The sequence below is a fragment of the Akanthomyces muscarius genome, chromosome 1, assembly GCF_028009165.1.
Source record: "Akanthomyces muscarius strain Ve6 chromosome 1, whole genome shotgun sequence".
Lineage (NCBI taxonomy): Eukaryota > Fungi > Ascomycota > Sordariomycetes > Hypocreales > Cordycipitaceae > Akanthomyces > Akanthomyces muscarius.
The window spans coordinates 3,227,669-3,252,191 of record NC_079241.1 but is presented as its reverse complement, the minus strand read 5'-3'; the positions used below and the strand labels follow the sequence as shown (position 1 = coordinate 3,252,191).

The following is a 24,523-nucleotide window of genomic DNA, read 5'->3' as shown; positions in this document are numbered from 1 at the left end:
CGGAATGTGGGAAAGACTGTATACCAGCCATCGTAAGATTGGAGTCTATCATGACTTGAGCTTATCTCATTATTGCAACACATTTAATGTAAATCTTACTGAACGATCACTGCTTGCTCGATTTACTCGAAGAAGAAAGAAAATTTACACTTCAGAATGGCTTCGGTTCTGGCTAAAATATATCCGTACATATCCGACGTCCCATAATCGCTGTCCATCTTCTACTCTAGCCCATGTCGGCAGGATCGACCACGGGTATAGTCCCTGTATTTTGAAAATCGTTTCATAACGGCGAAAGAGATATTTCGAGATTTCCTTTAATTTTCTTCAGTTTTTCTTACTCATGTTCCGCGGCCTTTACAAACGCCAATCAGAAGCCTGTTAATGGTCCGTCGGTATGGCTTCAGGCACAGGCACCAGCTAAATTAGACTTTCAGGGCTCTGTGGCTGTAATCTAGGGACTTGCTACACTGTATTTTGACCACTGCGGGGTTCTTCACTGCCAATCCTGCCTGGCCACCAGGGGCAAGAGCGAAGCAGCGGGGCAGCGCAGAGACTCGGAGTGGGCACCTCTCTTCGGCCACCGTCCATGTACCCATTTGCCGTCGCCCGAGACGCGACGCCAGCTCCAGCTCCAGCTCCAGCTCCAACCGCCCATCGATAGAACCACCTCGCTACCAACGACCGTCGCAAACACGCTCATCACGAGTCAAGATACTGCGTGAATCTAGCGAGAATATCTTCCTACGACCCCGTACCATTGGCCAAGAACCCCGGTGTCTCGTACGTGTGACCGCCAGTCAGAAATTCCAGGGGCAGAACCACTTCCTCGCGACAGCGCAAACGAACAAGCGACGCTGATACAACCCAACGTGGGCGGCATAGATTTTGCAACGGAACCAACACAGAATCAGTCACAGCAGCCAAGTAAACATGGCGGACAACCAAAACATGACGGAGAAAAGCCCCGAGACCCCTCTCGCTAGGGAGAAGCTTGAAGGTAGGATCACGATTCCCAGCGCGGGCCCGGCACGCTGCAAAACGACCACGCTTCGACGGCTAACAGCTCCGCAATAGCCCAGATCAAGTCTGCCGACATGGTAAGAGTCGATAGAATGCCGATTATACTAACAGGAACCGCGCGCGGCTAACCGGATGCCATCACCAGACGGAGGACATGCAGCAAGAGTCCATCGAAGTTGGTATGTTGAGCCGGCTCGGCCAGGGCAGCTGCATGCGATATATACCTGCTGACATATGCAATAGCCCAAGAAGCCATGGCAAAATTTACCATCGAAAAGGTATGCCCAGCGCAAGAGAAAGCCATGCACACGCCTCAGAGACATGTTTTGCTAACAGCTGGACAACAGGACATCGCACAACACATTAAGCGCACGGTCAGTTACCTCGCAACACCGACAGCCCTATGCGAACACACGATCGATACCTTTTCGACTCGCAGATTGACAATCTAACATAATATTGGGCGTACAGTTTGATGAGCGCAAGGGGCCTACCTGGCACTGCATTGTCGGCCGCAACTTTGGTAGCTTCGTCACCCACGGTACGCTCCAATTCCGACCAAACAACACGCGGCTTCGAGCTAGAAACTAACCAACGCCGCAGAGACGAAGCACTTCATCTACTTCTACCTCGGCCACTGCGCCATTCTGCTGTTCAAGACTCAGTAAAGCTCGAGACGACGACGACGGACGGTTACTCGAAGGACTTGCTCATTAGCGAAATTAGGACAGCGCATGAAACTTCCAAGTGTGACGACAAGATAAAGATGCAAAAAAATGAATAAAATTGGTTTATAGGCGTTGGCCATCAAGTCTCAGCTATATACAACGAATGTTTGCGGGAGTGTGTACGGAGCTGCGCAGTATCCAGAAACCGGGCAACTTTTCGCGTTTCACCGGCAACTTCAGCTTCGATTCGCTCTCGGAAGCGTATTCGGAAACTCAGCCATGCTTGATTGAACCGACTCTGTCCTGATGTACGAGGTGCCTCGTATGAATCTCAGCGTGTGATACGCCAGTGAGGGGTAGCGTCGGGTCTTTTGCAGACCGATGTGCATGACGCTCCTTTCGGAAGTCAGATAGACGGCATGCTGCATGCTGCCTGGTACATAAATACCAACGTCACTGCAGCCGTCTGCAAGTATATCACAGTTCATCCCCCCCTCCTTTGCACTACTGACAGATTCAGTGTCTCCTTCAATCCAATCCAAACAATATGAACCATTTGATCGCATTCGTGGCCGGTCTGGCCCTGCACATCCTCATTTTCAGCCGCGGCGAATGGGACGGACATGCTAGAGACATCGTTGCGGGATCCGTGCTGCTGAACGTGGGAGTCGCCGCCGTACTTCACGCCACGTCACTTGCGGATCACTGGCGGACGTCTTTCCGGGCTTCCACAACCCTGGAGCTCACGGCCATAGCGGGCCTGTTCACCAGCATGCTCCTGTATAGGACTTTTTTTCATGTATTGTGCAAGTATCCTGGCCCATTTGCGGCGAGGCTCTCTAATCTACATATTCTCAATCTCTCACGACGATTTCGGCTGTACAAGGAATTGCACCAGCTCCATATGCAATACGGCGATATTGTGCGGCTAGGTAAGGCCTCAAGCACTGTCGATGTGATGCAAGTGCGCCAGACGCTAAATAGAACACAACAGGACCATCGACAATCTCTGTTAGCAAGCTGGAGGCTGTGCACGTTATCCACGGCCCAAGGTCCAAGTGTCGCAAGGGTCCATGGTATGAATACTCCAAGCCGATGACATCTCTGCACACAAGCAGAGACCCGGCCGTACACGCGCAACGACGAGTCTCCTGGGAGCGCGGACTCAATTCAGCAGGTAACGGAGCACCATGTTTGCTCTTCAAGAACACCATCATGTTTATGAAGCTAACAAAGTGAACAGCACTTCGGAACTACAAGCCCATTGTTACGCAGACTACACATAATCTAATGGACAGAATCAATGCCAGCCAAGGCCAAGTCTTTAATGCCAGCAAATGGTTCAACTTGTTCAGCGTCGAGATAATGGGCTGGATGGCCTTCGGCCGGTCTTTTAATGCGCTTGCCACCGGGAAAGAGACTTACTTTATGGAGCTCATCCATGAGAGCGAACCCATCTTTGGGACTGTTGTACACGTCTCATGGCTCTTTATTTTGATGAAGCAGATACCATTTTTGGCCGGACCATTTAATGTTTTTCGGAAGTGGCTACGTGCGCAACTCCTATCCCAGATGGTAAGGTAATGGCGTCCCAAGTCTATGGAAACACACTAATCCAGCAAACAGAACAGCCCCCCTGGCACCTCATGCAACCTCTTCTCCACCCTGTTGGAAGACTATCCGTCTTTTGAAGAGCTGACTGAGAAGCAGCGCCTGTCTCTCGAAGGGGATATGTTTGTGATTGTAATTGCGGGAAGGTTCGTTGGAGAATACATTCTCAGCGCCTTTCTCCATTTTGTTGACCAGCAAACAGTGAGACTGTCACGGTGAGCTTGCAGACGCTGTTCTACGAGTTATCCAATCATCAAGACGCCCAGAAGAGGTTGCAGCAAGAGATTGACGAGTTTTATGTCAAGCATGATGAGGCCGACCCGGTGCTTCTCTCCAAAATGGGATACCTCCAAGCCTGCATCAACGAAACTCTACGGCTCTGGCCCCCGGTCCCATCCGGTGCGCAACGCATCACACCGCCAGAAGGAATACATGTTGGAGATGCTTTCATTCCAGGCAATACACTTGTGCATGTACCCACGTACCTCATGCACCGCAGTATGTACACATGATGTCGAGAGTAGGCCGACTTGCTGTGGGTACTGTGTGCTATGTGCTGACCTTGACACAGAAGAAGAAGCATTCCCAAGGCCAAATGAATTCATCCCTGAACGCTGGACAACAAAGCCGGAGCTCATTGCTGATCGATCTGTCTATTATCCCTTTTCTGCTGGTACGTCGGCTTGCACCCTGCCGTGCACCGCCCTTGGAGATCCTTGCGCAGATACTGACTACGTTTCGGCAGGAAAATACTCGTGTGTCGGGAAGCAGCTTGCACTGGTTGAGCTGCGACAGGTTGCAGTCGAGGTGTTGAGACGCTACACGGTTGAGCTGGCCCCCGGGTTCACAAGCAGGGACTTTGAAGGTGGTCTTCGGGACCGCTTTAGCATGCAAGCGAAGAGACTCGATCTTGTTTTCAAAGCAAGATGAAGTCATGCAAACAGGCTAGTTCGATGCCCCCAGCGAGTGTCCATGTCGATTTGAACGTCTTGCTCCGCCCTCATTTCCTCGACGGTTTCAATCCGTGGACTTGTCGTGACGCGAGGTGCGTCGTGAATGATGGTGATGTTTCCAAAGGACGAATGTCACCAGTCTGCCCAAGAACCAAGAGCGGCAATCCTGCACCAGAAGAGTTAAATTGAAAGAAAGAAAAGGCTAGACTAGGGCTGTTGTGCACCGCTAGTTATACCCTCTCGAGATATATCCACCGAAAAGAAAGCCTGCTCACATTGCTGGACCGTTTTTTTCACCGCTGATGTTTCCGTATGTTCTATTCATGCTTCGTCGCAGCACTGCCGGCACCACCCTTTGGCGCATCTATTGCAGGGAAGGTGGACAGCTCTGGGCAGCTGCATCGTCCAGCTCTGGGCAATATAATGTACTGCAAGATGCAGGCTCCGAATGCCTAGCAAGCCCTGTCGCGTGGTTTGACTAATGCAGCGGCAGCCACACACCAAGCATACTTGAGCATGACAAAGTCTCACGGCACTTTTCAGCGACCGTTTCTGCATGCCAAGAATTTGGTATATCAGTCCGGCTAGTTGCGTAGTCGATAGCTTACAAAATGAACGTGGGCAAAAAGCGATGAAACTTATAAAATCCAGGTACTCAACAAGGTGAATTGCTGATGGAGAGCAGTGCGGCTATTGCCACTGTTCAGGTCGCATTCCGTATGGCAAACGTCAGCAACTTTCGGCCTTTGTCCTAAACAAGTTCGTCGCGAACGGCGTTACGATTCCTGCAAGTCGTAACAATGACAAACCTTTGAAGGCCTGGATTGACCCCATTCGTTAAAAAGGCTAGAGCTTGGCAAGCAGCCGGGGCAGGGTTACCCTTGTTCGAGATGTGCCGCTCGTTCCGCGCCACGAAAACCCCAGGACCAATATCGTCCATCTTATCTTAGGGATAGCCCATGCTGTCTGACTTTTGAGCAGCGGCCTGGCAATATAATGGGCGGATCTTGTCTCGGGGCCCGCTGGGGTGCACCCTCCAGACTTTTTTGGTGACGAGGCCCTCCATCGGTGGAAAAGAAAGGGCCGCTATTTACACTCTACACACGACAGAGACAAACAGTGCGTTTCACTACGAAATGGGAACCAAATATCGTGATCTCACTTAGTCCGCTCAACATATAAAGGGCATTCTTTTCGGGAAAATAACGAAACCTCTTGTCTGATGCTTATTGCTGGCTCACGCGAGCCGTCTTTCGGTCATCGGCGGTCAATTTCATCCACCAAATCGGAACCACCCGGGTCTTGACGCACAAATCACTCATAAACAGCGGGGCGTGGCGTTGAACTCGCAACGGCCGGCTTCCTCAGCCGGTCGCTATCCCCATGGCCGATCCCACGGAACAATTGGCCGTTCGGCCAGCCTTCCACAGGCCTTGTCTTGTCTTGGCCCTGAACGACACACATCTATCCGCTTCGAGGACCGCCCCTGGCCGCGCAAGTGAATGGAACTGCTTGCATACAAATAACACAGGCAGTCAAGAGCCGCCACCGGGTTAGAGATTGATACAAGCAGTGAAATGTCGCGACAAGGTCTTGTGGAAGCCTCCCCCCATAAAACCCTGCAGGTTTCGCGGCACTTGCAGCTCAACTCTAGTCAGCGCGCATGGATCCCGACCCTTGGGAACGGGCAGAGAAAAATAACAAGAATGGACGGAATACGCAGTTGATTCAAACCTTGACATGAGCGGGCGCATAAAAGCTGCCATCCCCCACTCTTGTACAGAAATAGGCGTTCGGCCCGGGTGGCTGAGCCCTGTTAGTCGAAGCGTGCATGTGCAGACTTCGGCCACCCATACAGTTATTATTACTGGTGGCAGCACCCTGACATATCAATCAGACACAGACAAGGGGTTTGTAGAAAGTCAGCTGCACCTTGATGGTGCATTCCACTGAAAATAAAAATCTGCATGCCCCAATCGTGACGGTTGGGGTTCTTCTTTATTGGCTTGGCGGGCTTCCAGAATGCAGGCCGCTTTGTTTAAAAATGTTGCAGTGGGAGATCGATATTTGTTAGAACGTAAAGCACATGGTAACCCCCTTGAGACTCTGTTTATTCCCGCCGATTTTTTTGCAAACTTCCTTCGTCTCTCTCTCCAGCATCGCCTTGCGAGAGACATTCCATCATGGACGCGGACCAGAAGCCTGTCGCCGCTCGACGGTGGTACCACTGGCACGAGCCAGGCACGACAAAGGAAGATAAATGGTTGATATTCAAGCTCGACGTAAACATTCTCACATATCTGTGTCTCGTGCGTCTTTATTTTTTTCTTTTTCTCTTTTTCTCTTTTGCCGACGCAACCTCACACGTCCGCCGGCGTTGCGCCAGAACTGCTGCTAACGAAGACCGTTCCGGGCTTATTAGACCTTCTTCGTCAAGTACCTAGATCAGACAAATGTCACCAATGCATACGTCTCCGGGATGAAAGACGACCTCAATCTCAGTTGAGTCTCCTCGGACGCCCCTTTGCGACCACAGGGTGCACACGGGAAAAGCCATGCTGACCGATTCGCCCTCCAGAGAGAGATGAGCTGAACTGGATGACGACTTGGTTCAACATTGGCGTCATTCTTGGAGCACCGGCTTCTACGCTGGCACTTACACAGATCAACCCACGGTGGTGGCTTCCGAGCTGCACGGCGGTATGGTCGCTGCTCGTGCTTTTCATGTACAAGGCGACTGCTGCCAAGACCATTTATATTCTGAGGTAAGAGCCGGTATGGAGTTTTTCTGGCAGCATCTTGTGAAGAACATGTGTTGAGAGAGAGCTCGGCGCTGACGACGAAGCAAGATTCTTCTGTGGCATGGCTGAATCAGGCGTTTTGCCCGGGGCCTGGTACATTGTAAGTCTTTTTTCTGTCGTCGCGTCATCTGCGGGAGTTTTGGCAGCATTATAGATTCAATCTGACTCTGAGCCTTAGATTGGAAGCTGGTATACGAAGTCGGAAATTGGTCGCCGGACGAGCTTGTTCTATTTCTCCGCCACCGGCGGTCAAATGCTCTCGAGCCTTATCCAGGGCGGAATGTGAGTATAACCAACACCCTCTGATCAACCACCTGTTTTGACTAGTCACTAAACAAAATGATTTGTCTTCATATAGCTATCGCAGCTTAAAGGGGCATCTAGGGCTTGCCTCGTGGCGATGGCTTTTCATAATCGACTTCCTCATTAGCATGCCCATTGCAATCATGGGGCTTTGCGTATGCCCAGGTAAGCTAAAACCCAGAGCCCACCTCAAGATCTTCCGTCAGCGATCGAATATGGTAAAATAAAAGGGGAAAACAACAAAGGTTAACAAGATGCAGACGAACCCAGAGCGAAGCGTATATGGTGGATGTCGGAGAAGGAGCGACAGCGATGCATCGAGCGCATCAAGGAAGACGATCGTGATCCAGAGCCGTTTGCCTGGAATTTGGACTTGGTCAAGAGGGTTCTCAAATCTTGGCAGTTGTACGCCTTTTGCATCGCCTGGGGGTACGTAAAACCCGGCCTTGTGATTTCACAACACCCCTTTGTGAACAGAGCTCCCAAGAGAAATAGAAAAGACGAAGCTAACCAGAGGCCGGTAGAACCTTGGAGCTCACCTGCGGTGTCAATCTGCAGCGGTGGATGATATTGTGGCTTTCCAAGGTCAAGGTAGACGGGCATCTGAAATACAGTGTGCCGCAAGTCAACTGGCTGCCAGCCGGTATTGGCGCCACGGTGAGTAAACGAGATGCCTGCCACTCCGGTATTGATACAGACTGTGCTTCAACACACCGATTTCAGGCCATCTAGTGGTGAATTTTTTTGACTGACAAATAAAAACTCTCCCTGCAGCAATTCGGGTGGATGATTCTCGCGTCTTGGACGTCCGACTATTACCGAAACCCCTCCATTGTCATTGCCGTCCTGGGGCTGGTGCAGCTCTTTTGCTACATTGTCTTTGCCGTGTGGCCCAACAACAACGACTTCATCATGGCAGCTTTTTACATCTGCAGTGCCTATGGGGCCATCGGCCCGCTCATCGGCTCGTGGCTCAACTCTTCCTGTGGCGGCGACAGAGCCCTGCGGGCATTCACCTCTGGGCTGACGTCCTCGGTAGGATTGTAAGTAAAATCCCATGGCAGATAAAGCTTCTCAGCGCGCCGCCGTATTGGTTCCTGAGATCGGATTTGCCAATGCTAACACCATTTGTTCTTTCAACTTCACAGTGGTCTTGGCACAGCTGCACAGCAAACCATGTTTCCCGTCTCGCAGTCGCCCAAGTTTCGCCAGACGCACGGCTTCATCTTTGCCATTCTGTGGATTGTATTTGCCGCCGTGGCGTGGTGCGGTATCGCCATGCCCATCATGGAGCGGCGCTTCCCGCCGCCGCACAAGGAGACGACGCATGCGGACCTCGACGAGGAGCAGCATCCCGGCACAAAGCCAATCTCTCCGTAAGAGTTTGGGCTCGTGTCTCGCGGTCGGCCAAGGGAAAAAGAGAGGATGGGGAGGAGAAGTTGCTACGGGGAGCGTAGAGGCCTATAGAAGAAGCTAGATGGCCCCAATAGGCCGTGTAGGTTCTTGCGGAACCAAGCTCTCTGTTCGGGTGGCTCAGATTACCAAAAGACTCGGCACTTTGCTTGTTTTTAATACTAAGCTCGCTCCAAACACTCAGATGGAGGCTTAATGAGACCTCGGCCATGTGCTTAGTAAATTGTGCTATGTTTCTATGGCCATGATCATGGTGCTCTTTGAAGCTCCGTTACAGTGCCAGAGAAACTGTTGCTTCTTCTCCTTGCGCGACTTTACAAGTAATATGACAGCACAAGTTGGGGTACTAGGCCATGATATCCCCATCGAGTGTTTTTTTTTCTAGATGTAACCATGTATCGCATTCCGAATACATGAATACGATATCACTTGGTCTGAGTTCGTGAGGTGCGCGAATGGGCAAATCCCTGCTAGCGAGCTACAGATCTGAGAAAGTAACAGAAAACATGAATCAAAGATCAGTAGCTAGAGAATCAGGTCAACGGAGCGGCTTGATACGTATCCGCAGAGTTTGTTCGACTTGCCGCATCCTTTGAGCAGGACCAGCTTCGTCGGGAGGGTGTTCGGACGAACCCCCGGATAAATCCTTGGGAGAGGGATTTGTTTGGGCCTCATAGAAGTCATGAAGCGATCAAAATGTAATAAAAAAAACCCAACCGGCACTCTACACCAAGAAGATAACACTGCTCGCCATAGTGACCTTGGCACTACCCAACCTTCCCTCGCGCAGAGATGATGAAACGGCCTTGATACAGGACGCCGTGTGTTGGTTGTCGCTACGCGAAAAGGAAAGAAAAGGCCATGGAAGAGCATCAGGTACGAGTGTGCGCAAGAAATAGTAATATGCCAAACTGACCACTTTTTAGAGACTCGGGACCACTCGGAAAGAAACTCTCGCCGTCTTTGCTTTTATATGTCCATGGGTGTCTCTTAGCTGCATCTACATGCCAGATCTCGTCACCAAGACAACAGGATCAGTCGAAAACACGTCCTTGGCCGTTTTGCGTATGTGAAACTTGGGGGCTGTCAGGCGCCATTCATACCATCACGAATCAAGGCGCCGTCCAGGTAGCCATCTTCCCTCCTTTGACAAGTCTTACGTGGAAGCCCCAGCAATGCCATCACTTCAGATATGCCAACCGCGCCGCTAGGCGCCAACCTGATACCTTGGCAGTAATCTGGGATAAAGACCTGTCTCCTGCTGTGGCAAAAGTCGTACTATGAGATATTATGGACGACGAATCGCCGAATCTTGCAATACCGAAGCGCCGCTCCATCGTGTCCATATGCGGGGTTTTCAAAGTCCGCGTATGCGATTGAATATACACTGCCTTTTGATGTTAAGTCATCATCCTTCAAAACACGTGAAGGGCACAAAGAGAGGATGTAAAATACCAAAGTCAAGGAACTAAAGAGCCAGGTACGGCAAGGTTGCGGGCAAATTTCCGACAGAGTAATCACAAAGAACCCTCTGCGGGCCTTTAAATGGGCGAAAATTTGACACACAACTCAAAAATCACTTCGTCTACATTTAGACCCTGCGATTGACACCCATTTGCTATTCTCAGCCGATTCTTGCGACAGAATACCAAGGTTTCTACTTTGCACCCGCCACTGCTGCGTCTCGATCCTCCGACTACAATTACTTTTGCTTCGCTTCTATCTTCGCATTACTTCATCCCTCAGAGAAGACAAAACGGTGGACAAAGCTCACAGATGGAACGGCAGCACTAGACAAGAAAAAACAATTATGATACTGACCCAGCAAGTCCCAATATGCGACCCGTGGCGCAGCAGCCTCTCGGCCAGTCACGCTGGCATGGCGATTGAAGTAATCCCATACCCAGCTGCGATTTATACTTTCGACAGCAAACAAACTGCACGTGCATCTCCTCGGTCCCGAGTTGCGCAAGTTCTTTGAGAAGAGCGTTGCATCGGCCGAGTTACATCGGCCAAAAAGCAAGAAACGTCGCGTTCAACTCATCGAGTATCTGCCCTCAAAAACTCAAATGAACGGACAGAGACACGTTCTTCCGATGCGCCAGCAACAGGGACCCGATCCACGACGCATTTTGCCTGTTACCTCTTTTTTTTCAGCTGGAAGAGAGGCGTTTTTTTGGAGTCGCTTTTCGAGAACCTCAAGCCACAACCCCCGCCATCTCTTGCTACATACCCTTTGGAGAACCTCCACAAGAGAAGCAGCTTCCCACAAGGGTTTGGCGCCGGCACTCTCTCTTGCTAAAATGTGGCGCCCCCGGCTTTCTGCTCAAAACATTCTGCAAAAACACAAATTGACTCCATCTTGCCTGGCAACCTGCCTGGGTCTGGTAGTGTGCTGCTTCTTCAGTGGCTGACCAGACTTGAGGCTAGCTTGTCGCGGGTGGCAACATTGGTTACATCCACATCAACGTTAGCAGGAGAAACTAATATCAGGATTCCTTTGTGTATCTCGTCGTAACTTAGTGGGTTAAATAGCCTCGAGTGATCCTATGAATGTTGCACGGGCTCGGAAGCTCTTGATCTGTAAACTGGGTCGAGGCAATAGTAACGCCGCTGCCCATTACTACTTCACGGGGGGACATGGACTGACATTTCATCGTCTCTTCCCGGAATGCGACTGATGGTTTTCAAGATGATGGAAAAGATCAGCAGAGAAGGCCGGCAAGTGTGGTGGAGATGCCGTTCATGATGAGCTTGGTGTGGCCTGCCGGCGCTAGCAACCCAGTTCGAGCTACGCTCAGTAACTTGGGTCTCGTTGCACTGGCTAATAGATACACCAGCAAACTCACTCCCGGATTTTCTCTTTCGTCTCACGTTGCCATGCCTGAGCTGGTTCCTTGGGGATGGAAGCAAAGTACTAATGCCCGGGTGTTGGACCCTCCCGTATTTTCATGGTTCCTGGACTTCCGCAAGTCCGCTCATCTTTCCGCTTCCTTGTTGCTCTTCTGGGCTTGTGCTGACGATCCAATCAGGCTGGTCGCTCGGCGGTTTGCGGGTGCTGCCCGCTCCCCTCATTGGTAACGCCACAACTGGGCAGCTGGGGGTCGGCGGGAAGTATTTGCGCCCACATGCCACAATTGTGAAGGGTGGCCCTTCGTTGTCGGAGCTGCGTACAGGATGGTGAAGAGGACGCCGCTTATTAGCAACGAACGGCCAGCCATAATGCGGTGCTACGTATCACCACAGCACATAAGCGATACGCCGAACATTGGACGGCAATACACGGCCGCCGGACATCAGGGCGCATACTTGATGCTGCACGAGAGATTCTGCGCCGTATAAGTAGCTTAGTAAAACAACAGCGTAGGCCCAGGCGCTTGTACACACAGCTACGCATCAGGCTGTAGAGATTGACGTAGTTGGATTCGGCGCAAGCAGTAAGACCGCCCCCAACATACTCCCACGCATCCTTCGTTGAAGCATCAAAAGAAGTGGCGGGATGTTTGGGCCGCGGTACCCAGGCTGGGAGGTGTTTTGATGGCGGCCGACAACGTGGCAGACCAAGACGTGCCACTAGGCCCGCACTCAGTGCAGGGTTCAATAATCCGAGAGCCGATTGCGGCCGCGGCCAGATATGCCTGGTAAAGCGAGCGATGTCAAGTTAATGGCTTCAAAACATGCCCCTGACAACGGCTTCTCCGCGGCCGCAAATAAGGGTGGCACTGGGCATCTGGGCATTCTGCCTGTGGCACTGTGCCTAACCGTTGGTAAGGGAGATTGATGGTGGGCGGGCACATAATGTGCCTGTCTCGCGCTGCTGCATGTCCATAGGCGATGGTGCCTGAGCGACGGTGCGGGACACCAGCTAACTAGTTATTCGCCACACTGTCGCTAGGCTTGGACAAAACAAGCAACTGCAAGAAGCAACATCCGGGGCGGTATGCACGCACCAATTTGAAGAGGCCTGGACTATCCGCACCGACGCTGCCTGCCACCTGCGTCCGCCAAAAAGCAAACTCGATAGTAAATCAGGACACCGACTCATGCCAAACGGACGTGGATGCCCCATCGAAGAATGCCGGAAACTATCCAGTGCTTATTATGGTGCCGACGACGCCCACCTGCCCCAAATGCAGCAGTGTAGTAGGTCGGCCCAGGGCTGTGAATGTAGTGCTGTCATGAGCGAAAGTCAAGACTACTTGTGCTTGCCAGGAAGAAAGGAACAGCTGGCAAAGAGATCGACCATGAGATAGCAGTAAGAAGCATATGAATTGTGAAGTTAATGCCGCTGTTGGCCTGAGGCTCGGCCTGCTATCTCGATCTGAAAGTCGCACTTTGTTCTCTGGCAACTCTGCCATTGTCGCAAGCAGTGGCCAGTTTTGGGCCAACGCCGAGCCGCTGGCGCGAATTCCCTCTTGGTGTCGGCCTATTTTAGAAGCTTTGGAGCCTACATGCTTCAACAGACGAGCGTGATACCATGTAGCGATCAGACATTCGTCTCTCTGGATTCCTGCACACAATTGCAGACTTTTGGGTAGCGTCATGAGTTGTTCTCATGCTTTTTGCTTCAATTGGTAGGCGCCGGCACTTGAAAGACCTTGCGTGAGGGCGTGTCTCTAACAAAGTCCTGCGAAAGCTTGCTACCAGTAGGCTGGTGGACACCCTGTGGGCTGGGGCAAGCAAAGAGGACGCCATTCCGGTTTGATTGCCTTGCAGCGGACCAGTCCGTTCAAGATGGCGATAATGCCTTGCATGGAAGCAGGCACTCATTGAAGCTAGGTAGCGGTTGACCTTGAATGAATGCCAGTCGCCCAAGTCCAACATGAGCATACGTGGCATTGAGTTTTCAATGACAGCTGAATGAGGCCCGTTGCGCATCTGGGCATCGCCGTCAGGTTGTCAGGCTGAGCAGAGAGTGCTCCGTACGGCTCGCCGATTCGCTAGGGTTGTGGGGACGCTGTAAGCAACATGGCAACGGATAAGTTGAGCATGCGCCGGTATGTACCAGCTGGAGCTGACCTGGGTGTGAGGCAAGCTGACTGGCATTCACTCTGGTAACTACAGCTTTGGTTTAAACGGCGGCAATCATTTGTTGGCTTTGCTTCATAAGAAAGTGCGTAGCCTTGGACGCTAAGTGGTGTGCCATTATTGATCGTGAACAACGGTGTTTTGCGACGCTGAACTCAAATGAAGGACTGCATGCGCGGGTATGTTTAGCAGAGACTAGGAATCAAAAGGAAAATCACCGATCAATAGTCTTCAAATGTTGAGATTTCCCCAGTGTCTCTGCCGTTCTCCGGCGTCTTATTTTTCGTGGTCTATATCCGTATCTTAGGGTAGCATCCGTAAGAAAGACCCCAATCTGGAGGGGCCGGACGGTGGGTATTGTTAGAAACAGTTGCACAGCGTCGCATCTCTCATACCATTCCGGCGCAAATACGACTGTCTTGGGCATGATGGACGCAGCGGAATCGGAGCACCTGGTTCGTGTGCTCGTTGCTGCTGTTCAATCAGCACAGGCCTGACCAAGGCCAAAGAGGAGAAACCAGCCTGGATATAAACGCAGTTTTAGGGGATGAATTGGGGTCGGAAACGTTGTCAGCTATCCAGCTGCAACAAAGCCAAGGAACTTCCCAAGGCCCATGACTCCCTGTTGGATCTTATCTGGGGCCTGCAACGGACGGTCATACGAGAACCATGATAAATGCACGTCGTTATTTTGCCGACTCGAGCAATGCCCGCTATGAGCGATCCTGAAACTGTGTGTTCTCCCGCAACAAGGGTCAGTGCTGGAGCTGGGCGATATGCGTTCAAGGTTGGCGGCAGTGTGCTCGCATCGACATTGTTTCAGAGGCTTCCGATAGAAGATATGCGCTACGAACAGTGTCAGGGGGCTTGTTTGTCTCTTATACAGAGATTGAGTGAAGTGCCGGCGCCTGGCGGAAACCCAGCTAGCCACGCTTTGCCAGTTTGCCAGTATGCTCTTGGCCCACACCCTCCCTGTGTCCCACACGCCCTGGCAGATGCCTTGGATTTGCTGGGGCGGAAAGCGCACGGGATAGGTGGAAACGAGAACGAGTATCATGATATGTAGGATGGACGGCATGGGGGTCAATTGGAGAGCGGGTGGTGACGGCAGCCATCATGGGCGGGATGGCGGAGATGATAGACCGTCCAAGGAGCAGGCGCGGCAACAGCAACGGACATGGCGGCGAGTCAAAGGGCAAGAATGGATTCTTAGTCGTCGAAAATAACAACCTTGTCTCAGAACCTGGCGCGCCAGCACGGCGGACAGAGCCGGCGCTGTCACATAGGTACTTGGTGCTGTTATTAAGCAGCTGGCCGGACTCTGCGACAGAATTGTGATGTGAGTGGACTATTCTGGCAGGCACATGCCTCACGGGTAATTAGAAGCGAGGCGCACGAAACGGGTACCAGTACGGCAGTATTGACGACGCCACTGCCACTAGTTGCTGGTTAGCTACTCCGTAGAGCCTGCTAACAGGGCTGCAACTCGCCATTGAACGCGGGCGATAGCCTGTGCGCGCGGGGATCATTCAGCAGTAATCATGCCGTCCATTCTGCGCCTCGCTGCGGCCATGAAGCGGCAACAGAAGGATAAGTTCAAGATTTGAGGCCCAGGTGCCATGTTGCAGCGACTGGATCTTGGCCTTGGCAGTTACGCATGTGCTGAAGACTGGCCTGTCGTAGCGGCGCTCGGGACGAGGTGATGCAGGGAGAGCGTGTGGGGCGAGCCGAATCCCTCGAATGGCTGGAAGTGGTGGGCGGCGAGCGACTTTGGTTTCACATCAGATCGATTTGGTACTCTGTGGTGATGAATAGATAAACGTGGAGACTTGGCAAGTACCAGTAGATGCGAGAAGGAGACGTGAGGGTGAAGTTGGAGATTTCTCTACGTTTGTGTGTTTGCAGCTGGCAGCTGGCGGCTGGTCGTCTGCTGGACCGTTTGCCATCCGCAGCAGCTTGGGCCGCAGAGAAGCATGCAGGCTCGGAGAGCGCCTGATTCTACTGTAGGAAAGCAGCTCCACTGGTACAGACAGGCGTGACCGAGTCTCAGAGACCTGCACCTGTTCTCTGTTTTATTAATATTGGGAGGGAGCAAAACTTATGGCCCGTTTTGGGTCGCCGAAGGGCTGATGGCGTATTACCCAGTAAATAACTATCCATCCATACGCTCACTGGCACTGTCACAACGCCTGCACTGTCTTGTGGGATCCTCTTTTCTGTGCTGGCACGGAGAGGCCGGGCCTCAGCGCCGTCGACAGAGATGGAGCAGCTGCAGTTGCTGTCTTTGCTGAGCCCGTGGTGTCGAGTGTCGAAAAACTCGTCTCTGAGACGATGTTTCAAATATTTCCGGGTCGCTGTGCATACTCGTTATAGATGTTATATGTCAGGGCGGCAAAGAGAGGCGCATGGCAGCACACGATTATGCCACCGCCAAAACCATGTCTGGGGCGCTCCTTGCAATTTACGCCCAATGGATCCGACAGGCGGGCGGCCATTGACGGCGACGGGCTTGCATAGACAGACAAGGCCATGGCAGTGTATTTTGACTCTTGTTGCTGGAGGCTGTGTCGCATTCATGATTAACTGATAGATGGATTTTACTTGCCGACTGGTACCTAGGTAAGCAGTAGACAGGCAGCGGACATGCCGCCGGGCAAGGTTTGGCACAGAACTGCCCTGTCCCGTGCTCGTACCTTCAAAAGAGGCTTCAGAGAGCTGGCACCACTAATAGAGGTAACCTAGCACCTCGCTCGCTAGTGCTTCTATTCGTGGTGCTGCGGGCAACCGTGACCACAATAACTGCCCACAGCGCCCACCACGGGCCGGGACACCAGGCCATGGTGATCCCAGGCCACAACCCACAACCCACTTCTACCATCTCAACCCGTCTGACCTGCTACAGGTACCGAGTGGCATCCTGTATTAGCTCGAACTCTATATCGTGTGCTGGGTAGAGGGACGGAGGATGGAGGGAGGCATGGATGCATGGCTGCTAGGTAATGCTGGCCAGTACCTTGGTGACAGTGCCGGTCAGGCACTGTGCGGGCTAGGTACGGCTCACAAGCAAGACTTGCCTAGGTCTGAATATGCCCGTGGCACCACCAGTCGAAGCCTTCACAAAGAAAGCACAACAGTTCGTATTTGTATTTAGACGAACAGACGCCTGGTGCGTCATTGGGCCAGCTGTGCACGTACCAGTAGGCAGTGACGCGCCGCGATACCAAATCATAGCCCTTGTACCCAAAGATGCACACACACGGCACATCTGTTTCAGCGCCCAGCGCCCTGTAGATGGCCCGTAACAAGGGCGTTTGCCGCCTGTGCCACTGGCTGGCTACAGGTCACTGTCGGCGTGGCACATGGCTCAATCGGGCTTAGACATATATTTATTTACCTAGCGCCACACAGCACCGAGGTACTGGTAGCAAAAAGTAGGTACCTACGTACCTGGGTAGGTACCTTGTGCTTGGCTTCAGCGGATGCCCACTGACCAGTGCCACAGTGGCACACGCCGCCAGCAAGCCTCTCAACTCTCACAAGACTCGCACACCCATCCCCATCCCAAGGCGACAGCCAGCAGCCGGCTGCCAGCCTTTGCTCCACCTCCAGGCTCCTAGGCCAGGCCCAGGCCGACTGTCATCCCACGCTAAAGCCTGGTGCTGCCACTGCGTAGCTATTGCCCGTACTGCTACGGCCGGCCCCAGCCTGTTCCACCTCTCTAACTTGGTAGGTAGGTAGGTAGTAGGTACCTGGGTCGCCAGCCTAGCCCAGCCCAGCCGGCCCCAGCCCAGGTTCGCTCGCTCTCCTACTGCCGCTGCTGGTACCCTCTTTCATCTCCAACCTCCAACCTTGTGCCTCACTCTTTCGTTTCCTCCTCCCACTACCCTCTCGACCGCTTCTCTTGGTCACAGGTTGCTCTGCGTCTTGTATTCCCTTGCTCTGCAGCCTCATTGACCAAGTCTCGTTGCACAACTTGGCAGTGATTCGCTTCCTCCCATTGCTGGCCCCGTGGGGTCCGCACCTCGTAATAGCCATCGCCGGCTGCCGGTCACGCCAAATCATCTCTCGTCTCTGCGTTCCTCGACTCTCGGCCGGCCCTATATATGGCACTATGCAAATCCGATAACCTCCTCTTCCTCGAACCTATACACTTTTTTGCTCTCGCTCTCGCTCTCGCTCTTGCCATCTACTCGCCCCGATCCTCACCCTGGACTCGCAACTGGAGTACGCCCTCCTAGTCAACAATATCCGACTCCTCAGTTCCGCTCCGCCACGACTCCCTCAACATCTCCCGACTCCTCACAATGGATTGCCTCAAAGTGCCTGAGGCTGGCCTGCTGTTGCAGGGCCCTCTCGGCCAAGACACTCCTCTCCCTCCACAAGCCTTTGCTCTCTCGCTGAGTGGCAGCACCGTCGACAGCCTCATTCGAGCCGCTCGCAATGGAACATCCATTGAGCTTGCCCTTGGAAAAACTCCCGTAAGTATCTAATTTCTGGCGCGGCTGGCTTTTATCTGGTCGATCTCGGCGCCTTCAACATGCCCTTGATTCTGTGAAGCCGCCAGTCTGGGCCAGCCCTCGAGCTGGCGGTGGGAATAACCCGTGCCTTGCTAACCTGCGGAACACAGACCCTCCATTACGGCAGCGAATCCCACCGCATAGCACGTCCCGATACCTCATCACCCTACGATCTCTACTTGACACGACCGTTTGAGTCGTACCGCGTGGCCGCCAGGCTTCCCGTCACCACCACTCTATTTACCAAGCCCCCCCCAAGCAAGACGAAACAAAAAAAGACTTCTCTGGGCAAAGGTGCAGGTTCCGGGCTGGATTCTGGTATTGAAGCTTTGCAAAGTGGGCTAGCCGCCCACGAAGCTGCCAAGGAAAGGTATGTGCTTATTCACGTGCCAAACAAACAACCTCTGTAATAACCGACCCGGCCATACTAATCTGCAAACAGGACGCAAATGATCGAGAGAGCCCCAAATGCGGGCAAATCCAGCAAGGCCAAGAACAAGCTCCTCTCCGGTTATAATGCTGTTCCCCGATCGATAGCGACGTCACCAAGCCACAACCCATCTCCAGCGACGACACCCGCACCTTCAGCAGCGAAGCAAGCCGTCGAAAGGGCAAAGGAACAAAGATTGCTACTTGTTCATGAACTCGCTGCTGGTGAAAAATCGATAGAATACCTACGGCAAAAATGGCAGGGCCGGCCAGATGATTTCAAGTCTACACTGGAAAAGGTGGCCGAGTACCGCTCCGAGACCGAGTCCTGGAGCATGAAAAAGCCGTATTGGAAAGAGCTTGACGTCTGGAATTACGACTACGCCAGCCAAGAAGAGCGACAAACGGCGATTGAGAACGCCATCCGACAATTCGACAAGCAACGGCTGTCCTCCTTCGAACCCGAATGGCAAAAATTGCTCAAGAAGGAAGAGCGTAACCAGGGCAAGTGCCTGAGCCGGCTTCAAGCATCCTTGGCAAAGGGCCCGACTCAGCCGGCACCCAAAATCAAGGTGCAGAAGGTCGACGATAGTTCTACCTCCAAGGACGATGGAGACAGCCACAGTCTCGGCAGCGACCGAAGCAGGGCTGGTGGCGAAAGCATGTCCAGGACGAACTCCGCCGGAAGTGTCACCAAACCAAGAAAGACAGTCAAAGAGCCGGAGCCGAAGCGGGCGGTGCCAACCACCAAATCGAAGCCGGCCATGCCCAAACCTTCGCCGACGAAGCCCAAGACTGCTGGTACTAAAACAAATGGGGGACGTGTCTTGTCGAAAGAGATCATTGAGAACTCCGACTCGTCTGGGGACGAAGCGCTGCTCGCGAAATCCAGGCCGAAGCCGAAGCCGAAGCCAACCGTCGATAAGGCGCCACCTCCGCGCCCTGTTGCGAAACCTGTTGCGAAGCCTGCCCCGAAGCCTGCCGCTAAGCCAGCCCCGAGGCCTGTCGCGAAGCCTGTCGCGAAGCCTGTCGCGAAGCCTGTCCCAAAGCCTGCTCCTGCAAAGCGGCCCCATTACGATGACGATGAATCGAGCTCAAGCTCGGGCACGCCACTTTCAAAGAGACTGAAGCAGAAGCCTCCGCCACAGAATGGCTCGAAGCTCAAGGATCGTGCGCCAGACTTGAACAACTCATCTCGGCCCGCGGCAAAGACAATCCCGACTAAGTCCAAGAACACCTCGCCAATCAAGTCCTCACCGCTGGCTACTTCGCCGCCTACCAACGCTTCCGACATCGAGTCGGATCACCGGCCCCCAGTCAAGAAACGCAAAGCGGACCTGGGTAGCAGAGCGGGGGCGACGAAATACCGGGCAACAGAACGAGGGCGCCAAGAAGTATCCCAGGACTTGTTGGAGAAGGCGACAGAGTTCCATTCGTACTACGAAAAGTACGCAGACTTGCACTACCAGATGGAGGCGCTGGCCCATCCGCCGCAGGAAAAAGTAGAAAATCTTGTCAACATGCGACACAAGCTGGAGGCGATGAAGAGGGAAATTTATGGCAGAGCCTGAGGTATACGGAAAGATGGCGGCTCGACGGCTTCCCGGATTATATGGGTATTTTGCTTTTTCTGCCGGCGCACAGCGATTTGAAAAGGAATTTATTACTTTTGTTTTTATATGTTTGGGAACCCTGTTGCATTTACACGGCGGAACAATTTTTTTTTGGGAACGGGACTAGCATCTACAGGAACTCGCAGCCAGGTTCGGCTTTTTGATGATTTTGTTGTTTACAGATACCACGAGATATACAAGAAGTTGAATAAATGAACAACTAGAAGTTATTGTACAATACAACGGATCATCTGACTGCCATGCGCCTTTAGGACGCTGTAGTCTAGTGCCAACGAGAGCCGACCTGGATCAGCTCAGCAACCTATATCCTGGACTAGTGTGTAGTATACTGGCAATGCTACGGGCTCTGTAAATAATGCCGCTCGTGCTCTGTGACGGCACGGTTCGATGCCGGGCCCCAAAAGCCGTTGTTCTACCTGGACAGGCCGCGGGCCGGGTTCCAGGCGCGTAGCTTGAGGGTTTTCTCAACTTGACGGGAGCCATTCAAGGGTCCGACAGAGCCCCACGTTGGAGGGATCTCGACCACGACCGGCCCGCTGGGACCCTCAAGTCAGAAATAGCCGGTGGCCGTTGAAAAAAAAAAATACCTGTGCCGTCCATTGACTAGAGAAGAACACCGTTCGCTTGCTTCGTAACATCCCGTACTGCCATTATGGCTGTTCTTTGAGTGACTCTTGCAACGACGGCGCCGGCTTTGTGTCGACTTACACGGGGCATCTTTGAGTTGCAGCTTCTCCCCTTGTACGGCAAAACGGCCTTTGACACGGGTACGAGACTGGTGAAGCACAAGTGGAAGAAAGAAGTAGAGCTGACGAAAGAGACAAGGTGTGCAAACATTAAACAAAGCTGCGGATCGAGCGTCCGCACCGTTGCCGCCTTTTTCTTTTGGTTTTTTTCCACTTGCCAAACAATACTTTCTTAGAGTGCAAACAAAGACCGGCAGCAGCGCAACGCCATGGTGGCTGTGGTGACCGTGGAGGATCTGCCGCAGATGTGGCAGAAGCCCAGCTACGACCATCTCGTCGCCATCATGACCAGTCTGGAGCTGGGCCCAGCCGCCTGGAGCAGCCACCGCGGCCGCGACCGGAGGGGTGGCACTCGCGACACCCGGGAGCAGTCGTCGCTCGCCGCGCAGCAGAGGAGCGTAGAGACGCGGTACGTCGCCTCGGTCATCAAGAGCCCGCTCGCCTGGCTGGCCACTGACGACCAGCGCGAGGACATCTGGGCGGCGGCGGGCAGGCGCATGTCGGAGCGCTGCGGGCGCATGGCTGTTGGCGACATCGTGCGGCGCTGGCCCTTTCCTGCGCCGGCGGCCGAGACTATCGCGACGGCGTTGAGATGCGAGCCGTTTGAGCTGGTGATTCGCGAGCCGGCGCTGACGGGCACCGCCTGCCTCGGCCTCAAGACGTGGGCGAGCGCGTATGTCCTGGCGCAGCAGCTCCCGCGGCTGGCCGCCTCGTCGCTCTTTCGCCTCTTTGACGAGTCGCTCGGCCAGCCGCCGCCCGCGGTGCTCGAGCTGGGCTCCGGCACGGGCTTGCTGGGGCTCGCGGCCGCGGCGCTCTGGAAGGCATCCGTGACGCTGAGCGATCTGCCGGCCATTGTGCCGAATCTGCAGTACAATGTGCTCGCGAACAAGGATGTGGTGGCGGCGGTGGGCGGAGGGGATCTGCGAATCGGATGCCTGACGTGGGGAGACGAGGAAGATGCGGCGCAGTCGGACCAGGAGCTCTTTGGCGAGCCATATCAGTTTCCGGTAAGTATAGTTATTGAATCGGCAGCTGGTGGCAGGAAAGGCTCATGTGCGTGCGTGTGTGTCTAGATTGTGTTGGCGGCCGACTCGCTGTATAACGACAACCACCCCGGCTTGCTGGCGTCGGCCATTTCGCGCAACTTGGCGCTCGGATCGGAGGCGAGAGCCCTGGTCATGTCTCCGAAGCGCGACGGCATCACGCTCAAGCTGATTGAAGAGTTTAAGCAGATGATGCTGGACTTGGAGCCGCCGCTGTTTTGTGAAGAGGAGGACGAGTTTGCAGGCGACGACGACTGGACCGCGGAGGACGAGGAGGAGGACGAGGAGGGGGCGAATGGTGGGAATGTGCGCTGCTGGTTGGGTGTATTTTCGAGAGGAGGCTCTCCGTTGATGGCGGAGGCCGACTAGGAGTTTGGCGACAGCGACACGAACGATTTGACGAGAGACGACCTAGACGATGGACAATAGACGACGGCCGAGAGGCGATTTAGACAACAGGCAATAGGCGGTAGACGATGCCGTTCGCCAGTTAACAAGGACAGTTGGCAAACAATGCACTTCGTCACTGCCCGCATGGTCACGCCACCATTTGCACCGCATTTTTCACATCGCACGCTCCACGCTCACAGCATATTCGCGGCGAGACGAATGCCCAATCTCCCATCCGTCTGACGATTGGGCTTCTGCCCAAGGCCAAGAGCAATAGAGCGGAGGTACACCGCCCAACAGAGGTAACCTTTCCATCTGCTACCTAGATTCATTCTGGCCTCTGCCAATGAAGACTTCCTCCCGCACACCCTCTTCTCCAGCTTCACGACTCACTGCAAATCCTCTACAGAGCCATTCGACGTATGTGAACCTCAAGATGCCGTCAATATTACACAAGTACCACTTCTTCAAGTATGAAACCCGTCTCGCCTCATTTAGCCAGTTTTGTGAACGACGACTGAGCACTATCGACACCGTTCGTGCGCATGCGACCCCAGATTACACACATGGATACCTTTATGCGGCATGACTTGCACCACAAGTATTGCTCGCGCCGTCTACGCCGGTCCGAAAAACAAACGAGACCTGCCTGCTCGGAAGCGGCCGGAACGACGGTCGCGCGGCAGCGACCAACGAAGCAAAACGGTAAACCATCCGCCGCGACATGACAGGTCACGATAGAGAGCTGCATAGCGCGGCATTTACTGCAATTTCCGGGCCAAATGCGGTGATACGTCTTGCAGTGTAGACCTCTGGCGGCAACACGAGGTGTCAATCCGGAGCCAAAGCAGCACAAGAAGAAGGGGGAGCGGCACTGCCCTTGAAAGGAAGCCTAAAAAAAAACAAGGCGAGACGCAAGAGGTCTGAAGTGACATGGTACGGGCGCACAAATTGGGCGGGGTTGCTGTTCCTCCAGCGTCTCTGTGTCGTGGACGGGAGACACTATCTTGAGGGACGGGCCAAAGTTTTTGGGGTCTTGTGTTGCCTGGGTCGGCAGGGAAGAGGTCTCGTGCCAAACGGTGGGAAGGACGAAGGGGAAAAAAGTACGCATTATGGAGAATAGAACGGTGCGGAGATAGTTTTCAATAGTTTTATTGGACGAGAGCTAAAAAATCGAAGTGGAAAAAGCTCCCTGACATACGCCATGTACATCGTGAGATCATATTAGCTGGCTATTTTTGCCTCTTTTTTGGGGGAGATACTGGTGTTGCAAGACAACAGAAGCATTGAATCCTGACAGTGAGTCAGGATAAAAAGGCACCAATTTCAAACGACTGGCTAATACTTTGTTTCTTCTCCAAAGAACGCATCTCAAAAGGTAGAACCTGCTGGACAGGCTGGGGCAAGTGTGACACTTGCCATCTATCAAAAGGGAGGGGGGCCAGATCTGGCTCGAAATCTTGACATCTAACTTTCTTTATAAAGAGTTCGGCCTTTCCTCGTGCTCCCGGGTCGTTTGAATTGGTTTCCCTTGCACCTCCCGACCACACTCGCTTCAACACAAGCCCCTTCCGAAGAAATTATCAAGTCATCATACTCCTTTCTTGACCCTCTTGCATCTCTTTGAGGCTTGCATCCTTTAACCCTTATTTGCATTTGTCGTGGCGAAACCATCTTCTGTGGCCCACTGCTCTTTCTTCCTTTCACCTCGAACAAGCACCAGCGTACGCCAACAACGCATCAAAGGCATCCGCAACATCTTTGCTAGAAAGCATACAGTGTTTATATATAAATCGTTTGATCTCGCAAAGCAGCCTATTCGTGAGTCGCTTCAATAAATCTTTCCCTATTTTTATTTTTTCTGCAGACAAAATTTGTCTTATCTGTATTCTCAGCTCGAACTGAGACGTCACCATCTAGCGAAGAAGGAAAAAAAAAAACCACTTACACCTCTCTCTGCCTAT

General features: G+C 53.1%; 6 protein-coding genes across 6 annotated transcripts; 5 read left to right on the top strand and 1 right to left on the bottom strand.

Moving 5' to 3' along the window:
• Positions 1-951: 951 nt before the first annotated feature.
• On the top strand, positions 952-1,691 carry LMH87_006078 (uncharacterized protein; the record flags this gene model as incomplete). The annotated part of the gene is made up of 7 exons (XM_056203908.1): positions 952-1,000; positions 1,078-1,100; positions 1,169-1,202; positions 1,267-1,301; positions 1,371-1,397; positions 1,495-1,564; positions 1,627-1,691. The coding sequence occupies 7 exons, from the start codon at positions 952-954 to the stop codon at positions 1,689-1,691; spliced, it is 303 nt and encodes a 100-aa protein (XP_056059317.1).
• Positions 1,692-2,238: 547 nt separating this feature from the next.
• Positions 2,239-4,232, top strand: LMH87_006077 (uncharacterized protein; the record flags this gene model as incomplete). The annotated part of the gene is made up of 7 exons (XM_056203907.1): positions 2,239-2,623; positions 2,686-2,868; positions 2,935-3,266; positions 3,318-3,448; positions 3,505-3,800; positions 3,874-3,975; positions 4,048-4,232. 7 exons carry the CDS (start codon positions 2,239-2,241, stop codon positions 4,230-4,232), a joined length of 1,614 nt encoding a protein of 537 aa, XP_056059316.1.
• A 2,206-nt stretch (positions 4,233-6,438) lies between these two features.
• Positions 6,439-8,739, top strand: LMH87_006076 (uncharacterized protein; the record flags this gene model as incomplete). The annotated part of the gene is made up of 10 exons (XM_056203906.1): positions 6,439-6,564; positions 6,678-6,756; positions 6,834-7,020; positions 7,105-7,156; positions 7,235-7,338; positions 7,415-7,524; positions 7,620-7,788; positions 7,884-8,016; positions 8,134-8,402; positions 8,508-8,739. The coding sequence occupies 10 exons, from the start codon at positions 6,439-6,441 to the stop codon at positions 8,737-8,739; spliced, it is 1,461 nt and encodes a 486-aa protein (XP_056059315.1).
• Positions 8,740-13,955: 5,216 nt separating this feature from the next.
• Positions 13,956-15,293, bottom strand: LMH87_006075 (uncharacterized protein; the record flags this gene model as incomplete). The annotated part of the gene is made up of 6 exons (XM_056203905.1): positions 13,956-13,967; positions 14,196-14,271; positions 14,323-14,374; positions 15,031-15,121; positions 15,197-15,238; positions 15,291-15,293. 6 exons carry the CDS (start codon positions 15,291-15,293, stop codon positions 13,956-13,958), a joined length of 276 nt encoding a protein of 91 aa, XP_056059314.1.
• A 2,811-nt stretch (positions 15,294-18,104) lies between these two features.
• On the top strand, positions 18,105-20,317 carry LMH87_006074 (uncharacterized protein; the record flags this gene model as incomplete). The annotated part of the gene is made up of 3 exons (XM_056203904.1): positions 18,105-18,278; positions 18,428-18,687; positions 18,760-20,317. The coding sequence occupies 3 exons, from the start codon at positions 18,105-18,107 to the stop codon at positions 20,315-20,317; spliced, it is 1,992 nt and encodes a 663-aa protein (XP_056059313.1).
• Positions 20,318-21,335: 1,018 nt separating this feature from the next.
• Positions 21,336-22,538, top strand: LMH87_006073 (uncharacterized protein; the record flags this gene model as incomplete). Its single annotated transcript, XM_056203903.1, has 2 exons — positions 21,336-22,133; positions 22,200-22,538. 2 exons carry the CDS (start codon positions 21,336-21,338, stop codon positions 22,536-22,538), a joined length of 1,137 nt encoding a protein of 378 aa, XP_056059312.1.
• Positions 22,539-24,523: the final 1,985 nt, after the last annotated feature.